This window comes from Symphalangus syndactylus, chromosome 7 (assembly GCF_028878055.3).
Source record: "Symphalangus syndactylus isolate Jambi chromosome 7, NHGRI_mSymSyn1-v2.1_pri, whole genome shotgun sequence".
In the NCBI taxonomy this organism is placed as follows: Eukaryota; Metazoa; Chordata; class Mammalia; order Primates; family Hylobatidae; genus Symphalangus; species Symphalangus syndactylus.
Window position 1 is genome coordinate 80,202,121 of NC_072429.2, and position 17,025 is coordinate 80,219,145.

At 32.5% G+C, this 17,025-nt stretch overlaps 1 protein-coding gene and 1 pseudogene across 5 annotated transcripts in view; one reads left to right on the forward strand and one right to left on the reverse strand.

The window, feature by feature from the left end:
* Positions 1–593: 593 nt before the first annotated feature.
* Positions 594–17,025, reverse strand: part of SNX16 (sorting nexin 16) — a 43,157-nt gene continuing 26,725 nt past the window's right edge. For all 5 annotated transcript variants that reach the window (XM_055286625.2, XM_063643361.1, XM_055286629.2 and 2 more), the window contains 4 exons: positions 16,324–16,393; positions 4,102–4,238; positions 3,388–3,507; positions 594–2,606 (listed from right to left, as the gene is read on the reverse strand). In XM_055286625.2, the coding sequence (XP_055142600.1) occupies positions 2,510–2,606; positions 3,388–3,507; positions 4,102–4,238; positions 16,324–16,393 (424 nt within the window). In that variant the 3' untranslated portion in view covers positions 594–2,509. The remainder of the gene's footprint in view (positions 2,607–3,387; positions 3,508–4,101; positions 4,239–16,323; positions 16,394–17,025) is intronic.
* Positions 8,690–10,379, forward strand: LOC129486554 (heterogeneous nuclear ribonucleoprotein A1-like; annotated as a pseudogene).

Consider the following 17,025-nt stretch of genomic DNA (forward strand, 5'->3'; position numbering starts at 1 on the left):
GTAGCTCTCTGAAGATTTCCTAGAGGATAAAATTTAGATTCTTCTCTCTGCTAGTTGGGAATACAAACTTGTTTTATCATAATCCCCAAACTCATGTGTTCCTGTAAGTAATAAAATCCATTTCAAAACCAAATTATTTTTATACCTAAAGCCACTGTTCCCTTTTAATATCACAGACTGAACTAGACTACATAGATAATATAAGCATCGTTTTCTAAATAAATGTGCTGTAAATGGCTAATCTCAATGTAGTACATACATTTTAAAATGCGGTTTTATGGTTGTACTAACTATATGTAAACTTATTTTTAAAAGATTAAGTTAAAAGATTATCCACAAAAATGTTGTTTCAGTTACATTCAATTTTTAGAATTAATATAGGTTATGTTAAAGTGCATTGCACCTATTCACAAAGACTTTCAAAAAATGATCAGCAATATAAAGTGTAAACCTAAAAAGAAAATCAGACTCATTCCACATCTGTGAAATTCAGCACTTAAATATAATTCAATTTACAATAATTGTAAAAGATAGGGAGAATATAGAAAATGGAGGGGGAAATGGTATTCAACATATGAACAACACAGCTACTGTTGTAGTGAAAAAATAATTTATTAAATGAACATAATACTGGGAGTAAAATGCATTATAAAAGTAAAAAAAAAAAGTAAATTATAAATATAAATAATAGTGGTTTACCTAATTAACAGATTTTTTTCTTCATCCTTGCAGAACTTTAAATATAATCTTCCAAAAAGCCAGATTGAAAAAGTGGGTGGTTCACTTTAGAACAGACAGGCAACACTATAATATCTAGAATTTGGCAAAGATCTGTTATATAAGATTCAGAATGGTACTGATGAAATGATTGTTCTTTTTAAGCCTTTTGTAAGTCTAGAATAATAATTTTAATAAATAAGCAGATCAATTTGTTATATTCATTTCTGTCTCTAAGGATAGCAAACATATTTCTAATACACATTGTGAAAAATGTTCTGAGAGCATACCTGTGTACTTTGACAAAGACTAAAAATTTTTGGTTATTTGGTAAAAAGTGATCTCCTTTTTACTTCAAAGGTTAACAACAGCCATTGAATGTGTTGATATATGTCAGTAGAATTTTAAACAGCCACACCTTAATATATACATCAAGATACTGATAAACTTTTAGATAGTAAAGAAAAAAATGGAGATTGTTATTCTATTTCCCCAGTAAGTTTCTCTCAGTTTTTAGAAAGCATACCGACTGGGACTACAAAATGCCAGCATGATTACAATGCATATTAACAGCAATATGCAAAACAGTGAAAATAGAAAATAAATAACTTCATCCTATAAAAATGAAACAAGGCACTTTTAATGACTGTACACAAAGCTAAAATAAACAAACATTTTTTCATAAAGCTGACTCAAAGACCCTAGACGACTTTTGTAGAAATTGAAATAGTAAAGGCACTACATAATTCTTTCTCCTAACTCTACTTACTAAAGAAATCCACCAATTAAACTTGGCACAAAAGAGTTTAATTATCATAAAGTGCATCACTTGGCTAAATATATTAAAAAGAAAATCAGCCATAATACAGTATAACAACATCGTCACATATATAGAAATAAAAATGCAATGTCGGGAGTCAAGCCAGTTAGGAACTTTGCAGTATATATGGCTTTTTATTTTCTTTTTTGTATAAGCCCCTATTTATTTAGAATCTATATTTTCAAAAGAATATGCCTTAACAAAAGGAGGTAGTATTCTGAAAGAGGGAAACTCACTAAATCTAGGTAGAGATAAAGATTATGTGGAAACTAAACAAATGTAACATATTAATAACTGTGACACTTATTAAAGTATTTTGATATTAATGAATCAGCTTTTAAAATCAAGGCTATCTCATCACTTTAGCTATATGATTACAGCTCTTTCAAGTAGTTTTCCTTTGGTACTAGAAAGTCATTTTTTTTTCTAAAGAGCATTAACATTTCAAATAAGCAAATTTTATTTAGAGATGGTAAACATGTAAACATTAAAAACTCAACCAAATTTTATCTTTACTATGATGGTCACTGATTTAAACTATTAATGAAAATATGTCATGTCAGAGATATAAAGAAGAATATATCACCCAGATAGTAACATGCAATTAATTTCCATTTGATTAATATAATTGGTGATTTAACACACATATATACACAGTAGTTTGGAGCAATATATAGGCAAAACACCATAATAATTTATGCACAGCGTTTAAGAATGTGGGCCTTGATAACAGAATTCCAACAAGATTTTTTTAGTGTATTAAATATAATTGGATAAAATACAATTAAAAGCAGCAGTGAATATACTTCCTATCTCAATAACTTAAAAAAACTTCTTTATGTAAACTTTATACATGTGCATTCTTGCTCTTTTCTATATGTTTTACAGTTCTTGGTTCTTCTTTTAAAATAGTATTTGCCACTCTTCTAAATTTGTTGAATAGTCTAAATGGAGGGAACTGCTTGTGATATATTAGTCTTCTTCAGCATCATATGCCACTTCTGCTACTTCTATCTCTGATACAGCATTTTCAGGTTCATTAAAACTTAAGCATGGTTTATTATCAGCTCTGCAAAAAAAAAAAAGGAACATGATGGGATTGGATGCATGCTATTATTTCATTTCACTATTACCTTTAAAAATCTTCTACCTTATAGAAAAAGTATTTACATACTTAGTGTAAAAGTATTTAATGTAAAAGAGCATTTAAACATTCAATCAGAAATTTGATATATTTAAGTTGTCATTGCCAGGTAAGACCTTTGGAGATAGGTTTTTAAACTCAGCTCTCCAAACTACCATTTACCAATAAAAATCTACTTGGTAATTACCTTTATCAACATAAAATTATTCTCAGAATTATAGTCAACCATTGCCACTAAACTATTAGCAATTACCTTGGATTTGTATGCAATAAAAACTCTATGTGCTTTTAAATTCATTACCTTTTCATCATTCCTATTAGGTAAGAAGGGTGGTTTGCTATTATATTATAGTATCCTACTTTTTCAATGGAAAAAGGGTGATATTGAGGGAGATTAAGGTAATCTGTTAATATTTTAAAAATTAATTAATTACCTGAGTCAGAGGCCAGTTAATGCAGACACAGCTCTAAAGTAAGTAATGAGAAAACTTACAGCCTGATGTCAAAGACACTTTTTATTTTTAAAGTGTTTTTATTTTAAAATATTTTAGGAAGAGCCTAAAATATCTCCAATTCATTCTCTGTTTGCTTAGCAGATTCATGATACAGTAACACTGAGTTCATAAAAAAATACTCTATAGAGTATTAGAATCACTTTCCTCCAATTATTCAAGAATTAAGCTATCATAAATGAAATATTATATACCTAGATTCTTCATCCAGGACATCTTGATCAACCTCAAGTGCAGAGGACTCCACCTTTAGGATCTGTTCACCTTCTGTTTCTGACACATCCAGTGATTCTTCAGGTTCTGAAGACAATGTTCTAAAAGTATGTTATAGCAACAAGTTATTTTCTATGAACAAAACAGGCATATGTTTAATGTTGTGAATACAGGTAGTAGCTATAGCAGTCTTTAGCTGTTACGTCTTAATGTAGTTACATAGCTAATAAACAGCTCACTTTGGAAGTCAACAGAGAAATTAGTAGCTATGATTAATTTAAAATGACTTTAGCATCAATTCAAGATATGCTGATGAGATGGCAAACCAGAGCTTTCGTATGTGAAAAGCTGGCACAAATGCCTAGAAACTAAGATGTCACTTAAATAAAATAATGGTATTCCATTTAATAATGATTATTTATTTAATAATGATTTAACAATGATTAAAATGAATAATGTTTACCTTGTTGAACAGTTAGTGGCTTATTTTCCTGATGTTTCCCATCCTTCAATGTTCAAAATTTATTTAGCAAAATTATGCTAAATAAAGCATAATTTTCCCAATGAAGTATGCCAAAAGCCTACAACTTTCAGAATCAGAAAATTCCTAAATCATATTAAAATATAAGGGGCATTTAGCCCACAGTATTAAGGGTTGAATTAGTCAGAGTAGAAATACAAGTATCACAACACACCTGATTCTGTTCTCTAAAGTGTCTATATGAAGTTGCTTCTCACTGAGCAGTTTCTTTAGTGATTCCATCTCCTTTTGTTTTTCAAGTAGTTCTTTCTGTAAGCGGTAGTTTGTCTCTTCTAAAGTTTCACAGAATGCCTTAAAAAAAACAACAAACAAAACTAAACACATGCAGAAAAGGAATACAATTAATTACAAATGCAGCATCTTTTTCAAGAGCATTATTGAAGAGTCAAAGAACATAGACAATCAAAATAATAGTATGAAACTCCAAATGATTTGTTCTCTACCCTCATCTTTTTAGGTCACTGGTATCTTAACTTTCTTAGTTCCCATCCACCAGGGGGACATAATTACAAGTTCTTTTTCTTAAGACTTATAGTAGTAAGCTAGTGTGCCTGAAGTGAGTATGTAATATCCCTCTAGTGTAGAACTGGGATAAAAAATAATTGGCAACTACTGCTTTAGTTTTTATTCTCTTTAATCTACTTTTGCCTAGTCATACATGATTACACTTAAAAAAAATCAACTGTGGTTGATGCCATTTGTATTAGCTCAGTAGATATACTACTGTAATAGCATTTTGGTAACCTTGACACTTGGGTTTCAGTACCAGGATGGTACAAGAAATGAGGAGTCAGGTACATTCTGGGAAGTAAGTGATAAAAAATGATAGATTCAGGAATAAAGCAAAGACCCTAAAGAGCCCATTAATAAAAGTCACTCAACAACACAGAAAAACATCAAGAAAGATTGTTTGTCTCAATCTGGTTTCTAGGTGGGTGAGGTAAAGTGTCACCTGAAGAATCTAATCTAAAAAGCCTCATATGGATTTTGGGAAAAATAATGTATCATAAGGAAGACAAATAAAAACAAATATATACATAAATACAAGATACTGAAGTTGCAAATACCAAAATCAAATAGAAGATCTCTAAAACACCAGGAAGACAAACCAGTTTACTATAAAATTGTAAGACAGCAGGGAACTGAGAGTGGATGTCATAAAACAAATCTATGTCAAAGGCAGTGGAAAACACTTTAAAGCACTGAGAAAAGTAATTATCAAGGTAGAATTCTACACTCAGTTAAATCGTACTTCAAGAATGAAACAAAATTAAAAGACATTTGAACATCAAAGATCTAAGCATTACCAATACACACTCACTGAAAGAACTATTAAATTATGTACTTTAAGAAGTAGTTAACTGAATCCCAAAAGAAAGATGAAAGTAGGAATGGTGAGGAATGAAAGTGACAAACACTCAGGTAAATCAAAAGAAACATTGACTGTGTGAAATAATAACGATGGCCAACTTTGAGGAGGGCTGTAAACAATCTGTTTCCAAAATGACCATTAAATAAAAGACAATGACTACAGAAGTTAAAAACCAAGAGCAGAGAACAAAGAGAAAAACTCATTAAATAACATGAGAGGAAAGAAAGGAGTAAAAAAGCATTTTATAAAGCAGAATAAAAAGCACAAAATAATAGAAATAAATACAAATATATTGGTCATTACCATATATAAAATAAACTCAAAACTTAACAGATTTTTCAGACTGTATTAAAAAAAGTATGATGTTTAAAACAGCCATATTTAAAATACAAAAGTAGAAACATACTTGAAGGCAACAGACAAATGTTAGCCTTTTCTCCCCTACCAAAAGTTGTAGTTTTCTTAATATCTGACAGAATGCAGTTCAAGGTGATAAACATTATTAGGCACAAAGAGTCTCTACCTAATAATAAAAGTAATAATTCACCAGGAATATATTTAAATGCATAATTACAAGAAGAAATTGAACAAATCCACACCATAAGGGGTAAATTTGACATAACTCTTGGCAATTAATGGATTAAATAAAAAGAGTTAAGATTAAAAAAATTTTAACAATACAAATTAGTAAGTTTGAGATGATGAACATATATTGAACTGTGAGTCTAACAATTAAGAAATACATATTCTTTTCAAGCACACATGGAAAATTTAGAAAATTTATCACATATGTGCAGATCCCAAAGACTGCGGAACACTGTCAACAATAACCAAGAAATGGTGTCAGAAAGAACATGATATCTGAAAAAAATGCAAATAGACTAAAAAACAGTCAATAATATAAGAAAAAAGTGCTTGAAAAATTAAAGAGAATTCTAAATTTATGGAGCAAACAAGATAATAGAACAATATAAAATATGAAAGAGAATGAAAATATTAAGACTTGTGAGATGCAATTTGACTGTTATATAAAAGAACTGCATAATACCAGAAACAACTGAGAAAGCATCCAATTCAAGAAATCAAAGAACATACTAAAACCAAGTATAAGAAAGGAATTAAGAGACAGGAAAACAATTTAATCAAGAGAATCAAAAAGGCAAAAAGTGGTTCTTTGAGAAGACTATTAAAATACACCAAATCCAAGGAAAAAAGACCAGTGGAAACACCAGTGAGATTCAAAGTGGATATATAACTAAAGATATGTTAAGAGATGTTCAAAAGTCATGTGATACTACTAAGAACAACAGTTTCGCGGTGGCTCACGCCTATAATCCCAGCACTTTGGGAGGCTGAGGCAGGCGGATCACGAGGTCAGGAGATCAAGACCATCCTGGCTAACACGGTGAAACCCCGTCTCTACTAAAAAATACAAAAAAATTAGCCAGGCATGGTGGCGAGGGCCTGTAGTCCCAGCTACTCGGGAGGCTGAGGCAGGAGAATGGCGTGAACCTGGGAGGCGGAGCTTGCAGTGAGCCAATATGGCGCCACTGCACTCCAGCCTGGGCCACAGAGCGAGACTCTTATCTCAAAAAAAAAAAAAAAACAGAAAAAAATGTATTTTAAAATCTATACAAAATGGTCAATTTCTAGAAAAATACAGATTCTCAAAACTGAAACCTCCCCAAATAATCTGAATAAACTACAGACATTAAAGAAACAGAATCAGTTGTTAAAAAATCTATTATAAGACAAACTAAAGAAAATATCAAATTCAGATTGTTTTACAGGTGAATTCTAACAAACGCTTAGGGAACAACCAATACGCGTTTATTCAAATGGTTCTGGGTAACAGAAAAAGAGGGACTATTCCTTATTTTATAAAACTGGTATAATTTTGATGCTAGACCCAACAAAGGGCAGTAACAGAAATAAATATTACATATGCCAAAATTCTAAATAAAATCATTACAATTCAAATCCAGTAATTAAAAAAACACATTGAATTTGAGTTAATCTCATAATCAATGTTTTATCATCTGAAAATCTATGAATGTAATTTACCACACCAATAGATTAAAAAAAAAACGATATGATCATCTATACAGATGCAAGTGAAAGCATTCACACACACACATCCCTACAACCTCTTAGCAAACTAGAAATAGAACTTCTTTAATCTAAAAACAACAACAAAAACAATAAACAAATCAACATAACTCACAACTACCACCAGCCTATAGAAAATTCCATATCCAACAGCAAAATACAGGATCATTTTCATTAAAGTTAGGATGAGAGGAAAAGGATGCCCACCATAATGGCTTCAATTAACCTCCAAAGAACCTATCTAGCAAAATAATACAGAAAAATGAAATGAAAGATATTAAGTATTAGGAAAAAACACATTGTTAATATTGCAGGGGATATGATTACCTATATGGAAAATCCAAACAGATCTATAAACTAACAAGAGAATGTGACATACAAAATAGATATATAAAAATCAATAATAAAACTAGTTACTTAGAATGTAATAAAAATACCAATTATTTCATCAACAAAAATGATGAGAAATCCTATGGCTTTCCCTAGAAGAAAAAAATGTAAACTTTTATTGAAGAACTTAAAAAAAACCCCTCTATATGCAAAGATCTATTGATAGGAAGATTCAATACTATAAAGATACTCTTCAAAATTAATAAATAAATGTATTAAAATTCCAAACAAAATGGCAATAGGATTTTTTCATGGAATTCACAAAGTTCTAAAATTCATATGGAAAAGTGAATAGCCAACTTGAAAGAATAAGGGCACCCTTGTTCTGCCAGTTAATAAGATTATTTAATTATAGTAATTAACACAATATAGTACCAGCAGAGGGATGAGACTACTAAAAATGAACTGAGTGGCCCGGCATGGTGACTCATGCCTGTAATCCCAGCACTTTGGGAGGCTGAGGTGGGCAGATCACCTGAGGTCAGGAGTTCAAGACCAGTCTGGCCAACATGAAGAAACTCCATCTCTACTAAAAATACAAAAATTAGCTGGGTGTGGTGGTGCGTGCCTGTAATCCCAGCTACTCAAGAGGCTGAGGCAGGAGAATTGCTGGAATCCCAGAGGCAGAGGTTGCAGTGAGCCAAGATGGCGCCACTGCACTCCAGCCTGGGTGACAGTGTGAGACTGCTTCAAAAAAAAAAAAGAAAGAACTGAGTGACCATAAACAGACCCATTCACACTCAACTATTTAGAAGAATTACTAATTAGTGCAGTAGGGATGAACTTTTCAACAAATGAGGTTGGGATCACTGGTCATCCATACAGAAAATGTTAAATCAATTAAAAGACCTTTCTGCCCGTGGATGCTGCCGAAGAAGCATCGTTAAAGTCTCTCTTCTCCCTGCCATCATGTCTAAGTCAGAGTCTCCTAAAGAGCCCAAACAGCTGAGGAAGCTTTTCATTGGAGGGTTGAGCTTTGAAACAATGGATGAGAGCCTGAGGAGCCATTTTGAGCAATGGGGAACCCTCACAAACTGTGCAGTAATGAGAAATCCAAACACCAGGCGCTCCAGGGGCTTTGGGTTTGTCACATATGCCACTGTGGGGGAGGTGGATGCAGCCGTGAATGCAAGTCCACAGAAGGTGGATGGAAGGGTTGTGGAATCAAAGAGAGCTGTCTCAAGGGAAGATTCTCAAAGACCAGTTGCCTACTTAACTGTGAAAAAGATATTTATTGGTGGCATTAAAGAAGACACTGAAGAACATCACCTAAGAGATTATTTTGAACAGTGTGGAAAAATGGAAGTGATTGAAATCATGACTGACCAAGGCAGTGGCAAGAAAAGGGGCTTTGCCTTTGTAACCTTTGATGGCCATGACTCCATGGATAAGACGGTCATTCAGGAACACTATACCGTGAATGGCCACAACTGTGAAGTTAGGAAGCCCTGTCAAAGCAAGAGATGGCTAGTGCTTCATCCAGGCAAAGAGGTCGAAGTGGTTCTGGAAACTTTGGTGGTGGTTGTGGAGGTTGTTTCGGTGGGAATGACAACTTTGGTCGTGGAGGTAACTTCAGGGGTCATGGTGGCTTTGGTGGCAGCTGTGGTGGTGGTGGATATGGTGGCAGTGGGGATGGCTATAATGAATTTGGTAATGATGGAAGCAATTTTGGAGGTGGTGGAAGCTACAATGATTTTGGCAGTTATAACAATCAGTCTTCAAATTTTGGACCCATGAAGACAGGAAACTTTGGAGGCAGAAGCTCTGGCCCCTATGGTGGTGTAGGCCAATACTTTGCCAAACCATGAAACCAAGGTGGCTATGGTGGTTCCAGGAGCAGCAGTAGCTATGGCAGTGGCAGAAGATTTTAATTGGGAAACAAAGCTCAGCAGGAGAGGAGAGCCAGAGAAGTAACAGGGAAGCTACAGGTAACAACAGATTTGTGAACTCAGCCAAGCACAGTGGTGGCAGGGCCTAGCTGCTACAAAGAAGACATGTTTTAGACAAATACTCATGTGCATGGGCAAAAAACTCGAGGACTGTATTTCTGACTAATTGTATAACAGGTTATTTTAGTTTCTGTTCTGTGGAAAGTGTAAAGCTTTCCAACAAAGGGTTTTAATATAGATTTTTTTTTTTTTTTTTTGCACCCAGGCTGTTGATTGCTAAATGTAATAGTCTGATTGTGATGCTGAATAAATGTCTTTGTTTTTTAATGTGCTGTGTAAAGTTAGTCTACTCTGAAGCCATCTTGGTAAATTTCCCCAACAGTGTGAAGTTAGAATTCCTTCAGAGTGATGCCAGGTTCTATTTGGAATTTACATACAACCTGCTTGGGTGGAGAAGTCATTGTCTTCAGAAACCTTGGTGTAGTTGAACTGATAGTTACTGTTGTGACCTGAAGTTCACCATTAAAAGGGATTACCCAAGCAAAATCATGGAATTATTGGTTATAAAAATGATTGTTGGCAGATCATATGCAATATATTTAAATTGAGAAATGGCACCAGATAAAAGTATAGATGGGAATGAAGCTTGTGTATCATCCATTATTAGGTGTAATCAATAAACAATTTAATTCTCTCAAAAAAAAAAGACCTGAGTATGAAAAGCAAAAGTTTACACTTATTAGAAGGAAATTTAGGAGAAATATGTTTATGTGCTGGTGTGTAGGGAAGAACAAGAGCCACAAAAAATGTGACAAAGAATGTGGAGCAGGAAATTTACAGAAGTCCCAAACAGCTACTATAGAAGATGCCAGACCTGGCTGGTACTCAAGAAAATTGGGCTAAAATAACAATAAGATATTATTTTATACCCATCAGACTGACAAAAATTAAAAGATTGACAATACTTGTATTAGTGGTGATATAGAGCAAAAGGAAAATACATTGTTGATAAAAGTACAAACTGATATAACAAATTTGGGGTGTAATTTTAGCATATGCAGTGAAGTTGAAGAGAATATCTAACAATGAAACAATTGTATTCCTAGGAAAGTACCTTTAAAACCTCGGGTTTCTTCTAAGATTAACATCCATCCCAGTGAGAGAGGTACCTTAGGAAAGATGTATATAGGAATGGAGACTGTCCTTAGAATAGTCATTGGAAGGCTATATTGATATAAATTTCCTTCTGGGATAGAGATCTAACAGTTCCATCAGGACAGGAAAATCTGCTAGCACGTGATTCTAAGAAAACAGCTTCCTTATGTATTACAATTTAGGTGGAGAATAGATGGCTTAAGAATTTTGCTTTAATTATTTGTACTTATAATTCATATAAAATATTAAAAATTATAATTTATTTTGAATTATAAGCTATTCATTAATGTTAATATAGTAAGACCTCATTTCTTCCAATTATATTATCTCCATACAAGTAATAGATTTGAATTTTCCCATAAAAAGGTAGACTAATTTATATCCCTAACCTTAATTCCCTCTTTTAGTACAAGTATATGAGGGGTAGAAATGACTACCTTAAATAGGAAACAGAGAAAAGTAGGTTAAAGATTTGCTGAACTGAGTATCCTTTGAATAAGTTTAATTTCACACTCCAAGAAATGTGGGTTAATAAGTCATTTTGGGATTTTTCTTAAAATGAGAGGCTGCTTAAGTAAGTCTGCTGACAAAAAGAGATATATATCTCATTAGGTTACTGTAGATTTTACTTTGAAGGAGAGGAGCAAACACAGAATTTCTTCATTCACTGTTCAAATAAACACATATTTTCAAATACACCTGTAGGAAAATGCATTTATTTTAGAGAAAGAGTCTAGGAGATACATTCCATATTACTCTGTTGAGTGTATAAACTTAATATTGCCTTGTGATTTATTTAAATCAGTGGTTCTACACCAGGAGCGATTTTAAACTCAGAAGACACTTGGTAATGTCTGGAGACATTTTTACTTGCCATGAGTGGGAATGCTATTGGTGTCTAATATGTAGAGGCCTAGGATGCTGCTAAATATTTTCAATGCACATGTCAGGCTGTGCTTTAGCCACGGCCACCAAAAAGTTATCCAGCCCTAAATGCCGATAGCGTGGATGAGAAATCCTAATTCAAATCAGCTTCCACTCTTCCCCTGCCAAGTTATGATACTTGACACATACTAACTAATATATATTTTGAACTAAGAACATTAAAAAGATATTCAAATTATTATTTTTATTTGTAAAAGGACTGATTTAAAAATTAAAAATGAACTAAAGGCTGTCTTGCAAGAAGAAAGAATACTATACTTTAAAGGAATAAAAATCCTGGAATCCTTGAGCTGGAAAAGGAGTGATAAACACTTAGCTTCTTTAGCCCAATGTTCACTTAAAATAAAACTCAATTTTCTGAACAGATTCTAAATCAAAGAGACAAAATGGTAGCCAAAAGGCTGAATGAAACCCAGAAGCAATGATCTAGCCAGGATTTAATAGGGAGTTCTGGGAAACGATATATCTATGGGGCCTTGATAAGCTTTCCACATAGCCTGAGACTCAAGCCACACAGGACAACAGAGCTCATATGCATGTATAGAATAGCAGATGGGAAAGGATTCAGCAGAAACTAAAATCTACGTTATACTTGAAAATGACCTTAACTTTAAATGCACTCCTTAGACTATATACAGATCCACTACCAGAGTGTAAAAATCTTACTAGTTTGAGGTATAAGCAAAATTTATGACCAACTGTTGACTGAACATTAAGCTATGCAGAAATAAAGAAAGCCAGGCTTAAAAATAAAATGAGGAAAAAAACACTGAGAAAAGACACCAGTGACCACACATTGCTGAGGAGACAAACTTCACAGATTTAGTCCAGGCAGGTTACTAAACAGACAGACAAAATAATAATAACCACTATAGGAGGCAGAGATTAAGAATCAAGAGTGGCTACAGTATATCACCTAAAACATCTTGTATTCAAAAAAATATATAAAACACTCAAAGAAACAAGGTCAATCTAAGCATACTCAGGAAAAAAGGAAGTCAATTGAAGCTATCTCTAAATGGCCCCAAATGTTAGGCATATCAGGCAGTGATTTTTAATGCAACCATTACATACATGAAATAAACTAGAAAAAATTGAATTAATGATAAGGATAATGATAATGAGTCAACAAATAGAAAAATATCAATAAAGAGAAAGAACAGTTAAAAAATAAGAAATTGAGAATTTTGGACTTGAAAAGCACAGTAACTGAAAAATTAACAAGAGGGGCTCAACAGGAGATTTAATATGACCAAAATATAAATCTGTGAATCTGAAGATTAATAGAAATTTTCCAATCTGAAGATCAGAGAAAAAAGCAATTGAAGAAAAATGAACAGCACTTCAGACACATTTTGCACAACATAGAGTATACAAATATACAAGTAATGAGAGTCCTAGAAGGAGAAGGGAGAGAAAAAGGGAGTGAAAAAGTATTTGAAGAAATAATGGCTAACGAATTCCAAAGTTTGATATAAAACATTAATCTGCCAAGTCCAAAAAGCTCAATGAAGCCAAAGCATGAGAAACAGAAGGAGATCCACATCCCAATACATCATAATAAAACTGCTGAAAGTCAAACAAACAGAGTATCTTGAAAGCAGCAAGGGCAAAATGGCTCATCATGCACATGGAAACAATATAAAGGTTGATTTTTTTTTTTTTATCAGAAATAATAGGGGCCAGAAGGCAGTGGAATGACACATTCAAAGTGCTGGAAGAAAAAAATCTGTCAGTAAAACTATCTTTCAAAAATGACCATTTCCAGCTAAACAAAGACTGTGAGAATTTGTTGCTAGCAGACCTGTCTTACAAGAAAAACTAAAGAAAGATTATGAGACCGAAAGGAAGTGATACTAGATGATCACATCAACCTACAGGAAGAAATGAAGAGGGCCAGAAATAGTAAATATGTGCATTAAATAAAATAATCTATGAAATATATTTTCCCATTTCTTAAGTTCTTTAGAGCACAAAAGACTGTATAAAGAAATAATTATTGCACTGTATTGTTAGGTTTATAAGATATATGTAAAATAGATAACAATAGCAACACAAAGAAAGAGGGAGGAAACAGAGAGATATTGGAGCCAAGTTTATATTTCACTGAAATATAATACCTTAAGCAGTCACTGAAAAATAAGAAAAAGTAAAAAATTCTACAGAAGAATCAAAATGGCATACTAAAAATTATTTTACACAAGATAAAAGGAGGAATGGGATGGGGACAGATGAGAGAAACAGAAAACAAATTGCAAAATGGCAGATGTAAAAGACAGATGTCAGAAAGAATAACAGATCAAGACCCAATTACATGCTATGTAGAAAGGATGGATCTTGGGTTGAAAGATACAAACAGATTGAAAGTAAAAGGATGGGAAAAGATATGCTATGCAAACAGTAATGATAATAGAGCTGCAGTAAACAAGACAGTATCATACTGGCACAAGGACAGGAAAATAGATCAACAGACTAGAATTAAGAGTCCAGAAACAAACCCTTCTTTTCATGGTCATTTGATTTCTGACAGAAGTGTTAACATAATTAAACAAAAGGAACTAAAAAAAATTAAGATAGGTATAGGAACTTAAGACCCTTACCTAACACCTTAAAAATAATTAACCCAAAATAGACCATAAACCTAACTGTAAGAGCTTAAATATAAAATTAAAAAAATATATATGAGAAAATATTTGTAATGCTGGGTTAGGCAAAGAGTTTTTATAATACAATAGCAAAAACATAAGCCATTTAAAAAGGTGACAAAATAAACTTCATTAAAATTAAAAACTTTTTCCACTTCAAAGAATGCCATTAAGAGGATGAAAAGACACCTACAGACTGGAAGAAAATATCTACAAATTGTATCTCTGATAAAGGATTAATACCTAAAGTAAAGATTTTACAACTGAATAAGATAAACAGCCCAGGTTTTTTTAAAAAATGGGCAAGACATGAACAGACATTTCATTGAAGAAAACATGAATGGCTAAAAAGCATGTGACATGATGATCAATATCAAAAAATCATTAGAAACATGAAAATTAAAGCTATAATTAAATATCACTACCTATCCAAGAGAATGGCTATAATCCAAAAGAGAGATAATATCAAATGTTTGTGAGGACATAGAGAAACTAGAACTCTCGTACAGTACAAGTGAGAATAGAATACAGCAACTTTCAAAAACTTTATTGGTTTCTTTAAAAAGTTAAACCTGTTACATGATCGAACACTTCTACTCTTAGGGAAGTAGAATTTCTCAGTCCATGAGAAATAAAACCATATGTTCACACAAAACATTATATGAAATTGTTCATAGCATTACTCATAATATCACAAAACTGGAAACAATCCAAGTATCCCTCAATGGGTGACTGGATAAACAAAATGTCGTATATGCAAACAATGAAAAACCATTTAGTAATGAAATAATTATAGAGGATAACATGGAATACCCTCAAAAGCAAGCTAAGTGAAATAAATCAGGTGTAAAAGATTGTAATACTGTATATTATATATTAGGCAGACTGTATATATAAAAGTTATATATATTGTAAACTAATACACACACACAAACACACATTGTATGATTTTATTTATATGAAATATCCAGAAACGGCAAATGTGTAGAGAATGAAAGCAGATCAGTGGTTGCCTTGGGCTGGAAGTGCAGACTGACTGCAAAATGGCTTATAGGAATTCTTTTTGAGGTGATGAAAATATTGTAAAATTGGGTTACAGTGATGATGGTGTAACTGCTCTATAAATTTCCAAAGTATTAAATTGTACATTTTCAGTAGAATAGCAAACAACAAATTGGTCAATATTATGGATGAAAATATTACTCCAATAAAGCTGTTTTAAAAAGGCCATGGCATTCAATCTAACACAAAGAACTGACTCAGCTTGAATGAAAACATTACAAATCTACCAATTAAATCTGTTCCATTTAAATGCCATTAAACATTTGGGGAAAAAACTTGCATAAAATCCTAGCTAATCTACTATTACCAAATCCGTTTTGTGAATCTAGGCTATTGCTTCAAGAAACAGGACACTTTAACACGTCAATTAATGTAATTTGAGAGGCATCAGGCACGAGCTAAACCGATAACAAAATAATCACTCCTACCCTTGAAGTTTTAAATTTGATTTTAGCTGTACGTTTCTCATTTTGACACTCAAATGGAAGAAAACTCAGTTTACACATAGTATTATTAAATATAAAAAGGTCCCCCAAATCATTTTTTGAAACAGTAAAAATAAATAATGCAGGATTTAATTTTAGAGCTTTATTGACTATAAGACATGAATTTTTACTTTTTCACTGAGCTAAGTCTATGTATTTCACTGAAAGCAACCTTTGACTCAAACATTGAAAGCTTTCTGTGCAAAACTACCATAGCATGAAATTATAATATTTTGCTGCTTGCTATTCCATTCAAGAAACAATGTAGTTATTGTACTGTATTATTTGTTCCTCTTTTCATGTGCTATATAATACAGCACTTACCCTGCTTTCTTCTAGGCTATCAAATGGACCCGGTGGATCATCCAAACAAAGAAATTCTCTCACTGCAAGGCTTTTCAAAGGAAAAAAAAAAATGATCTGAAGTACAAATAAGTTTGCAAAAGATAGCAAAAAGCAAAAGTTACTTTGAAGCTGTACAGTGTTTTAAACAAGTTAGTTATGTGTTTTCATAGAAGTAACTAAATATAAATATAAAACTATAGAAGATGCAAAGATCTTAAGGTGTTTTCTAAGATCTTAGAACATAAATATCACAAATGTATTGTTATATACAAACTATAGGACATAAAACACACTTCACAATAATGGTTCAAGAGACCAACATAGTGAATAGCCTCTTTATGATTTTCAAAGACATATTAGTCTGAACTAGTCCAAGTCATTATCCTTTTATGAATAAATGCAATTTCTAATTTATACCTCACTTGTTTTTGTTTCAGTAGATGCTTCTAAAGTGACCAAAAAGCATTTACTCTCAAACAAGTTAAAGACTGACCTTGCAATCATGTTTATTATATTAATTTACTTAAATATTTTCCCTAGATAGTTCGAGAGAAAAAATTCTAACCATCCTATCTCTAAATGACCACAAATTTTAAAATAATTATTAAAAAATGATATTGTTATGCTTATATTTTGCTATTATCAGAGAAACAGGTTAAGGAGGTAGATAACCAAACTTCC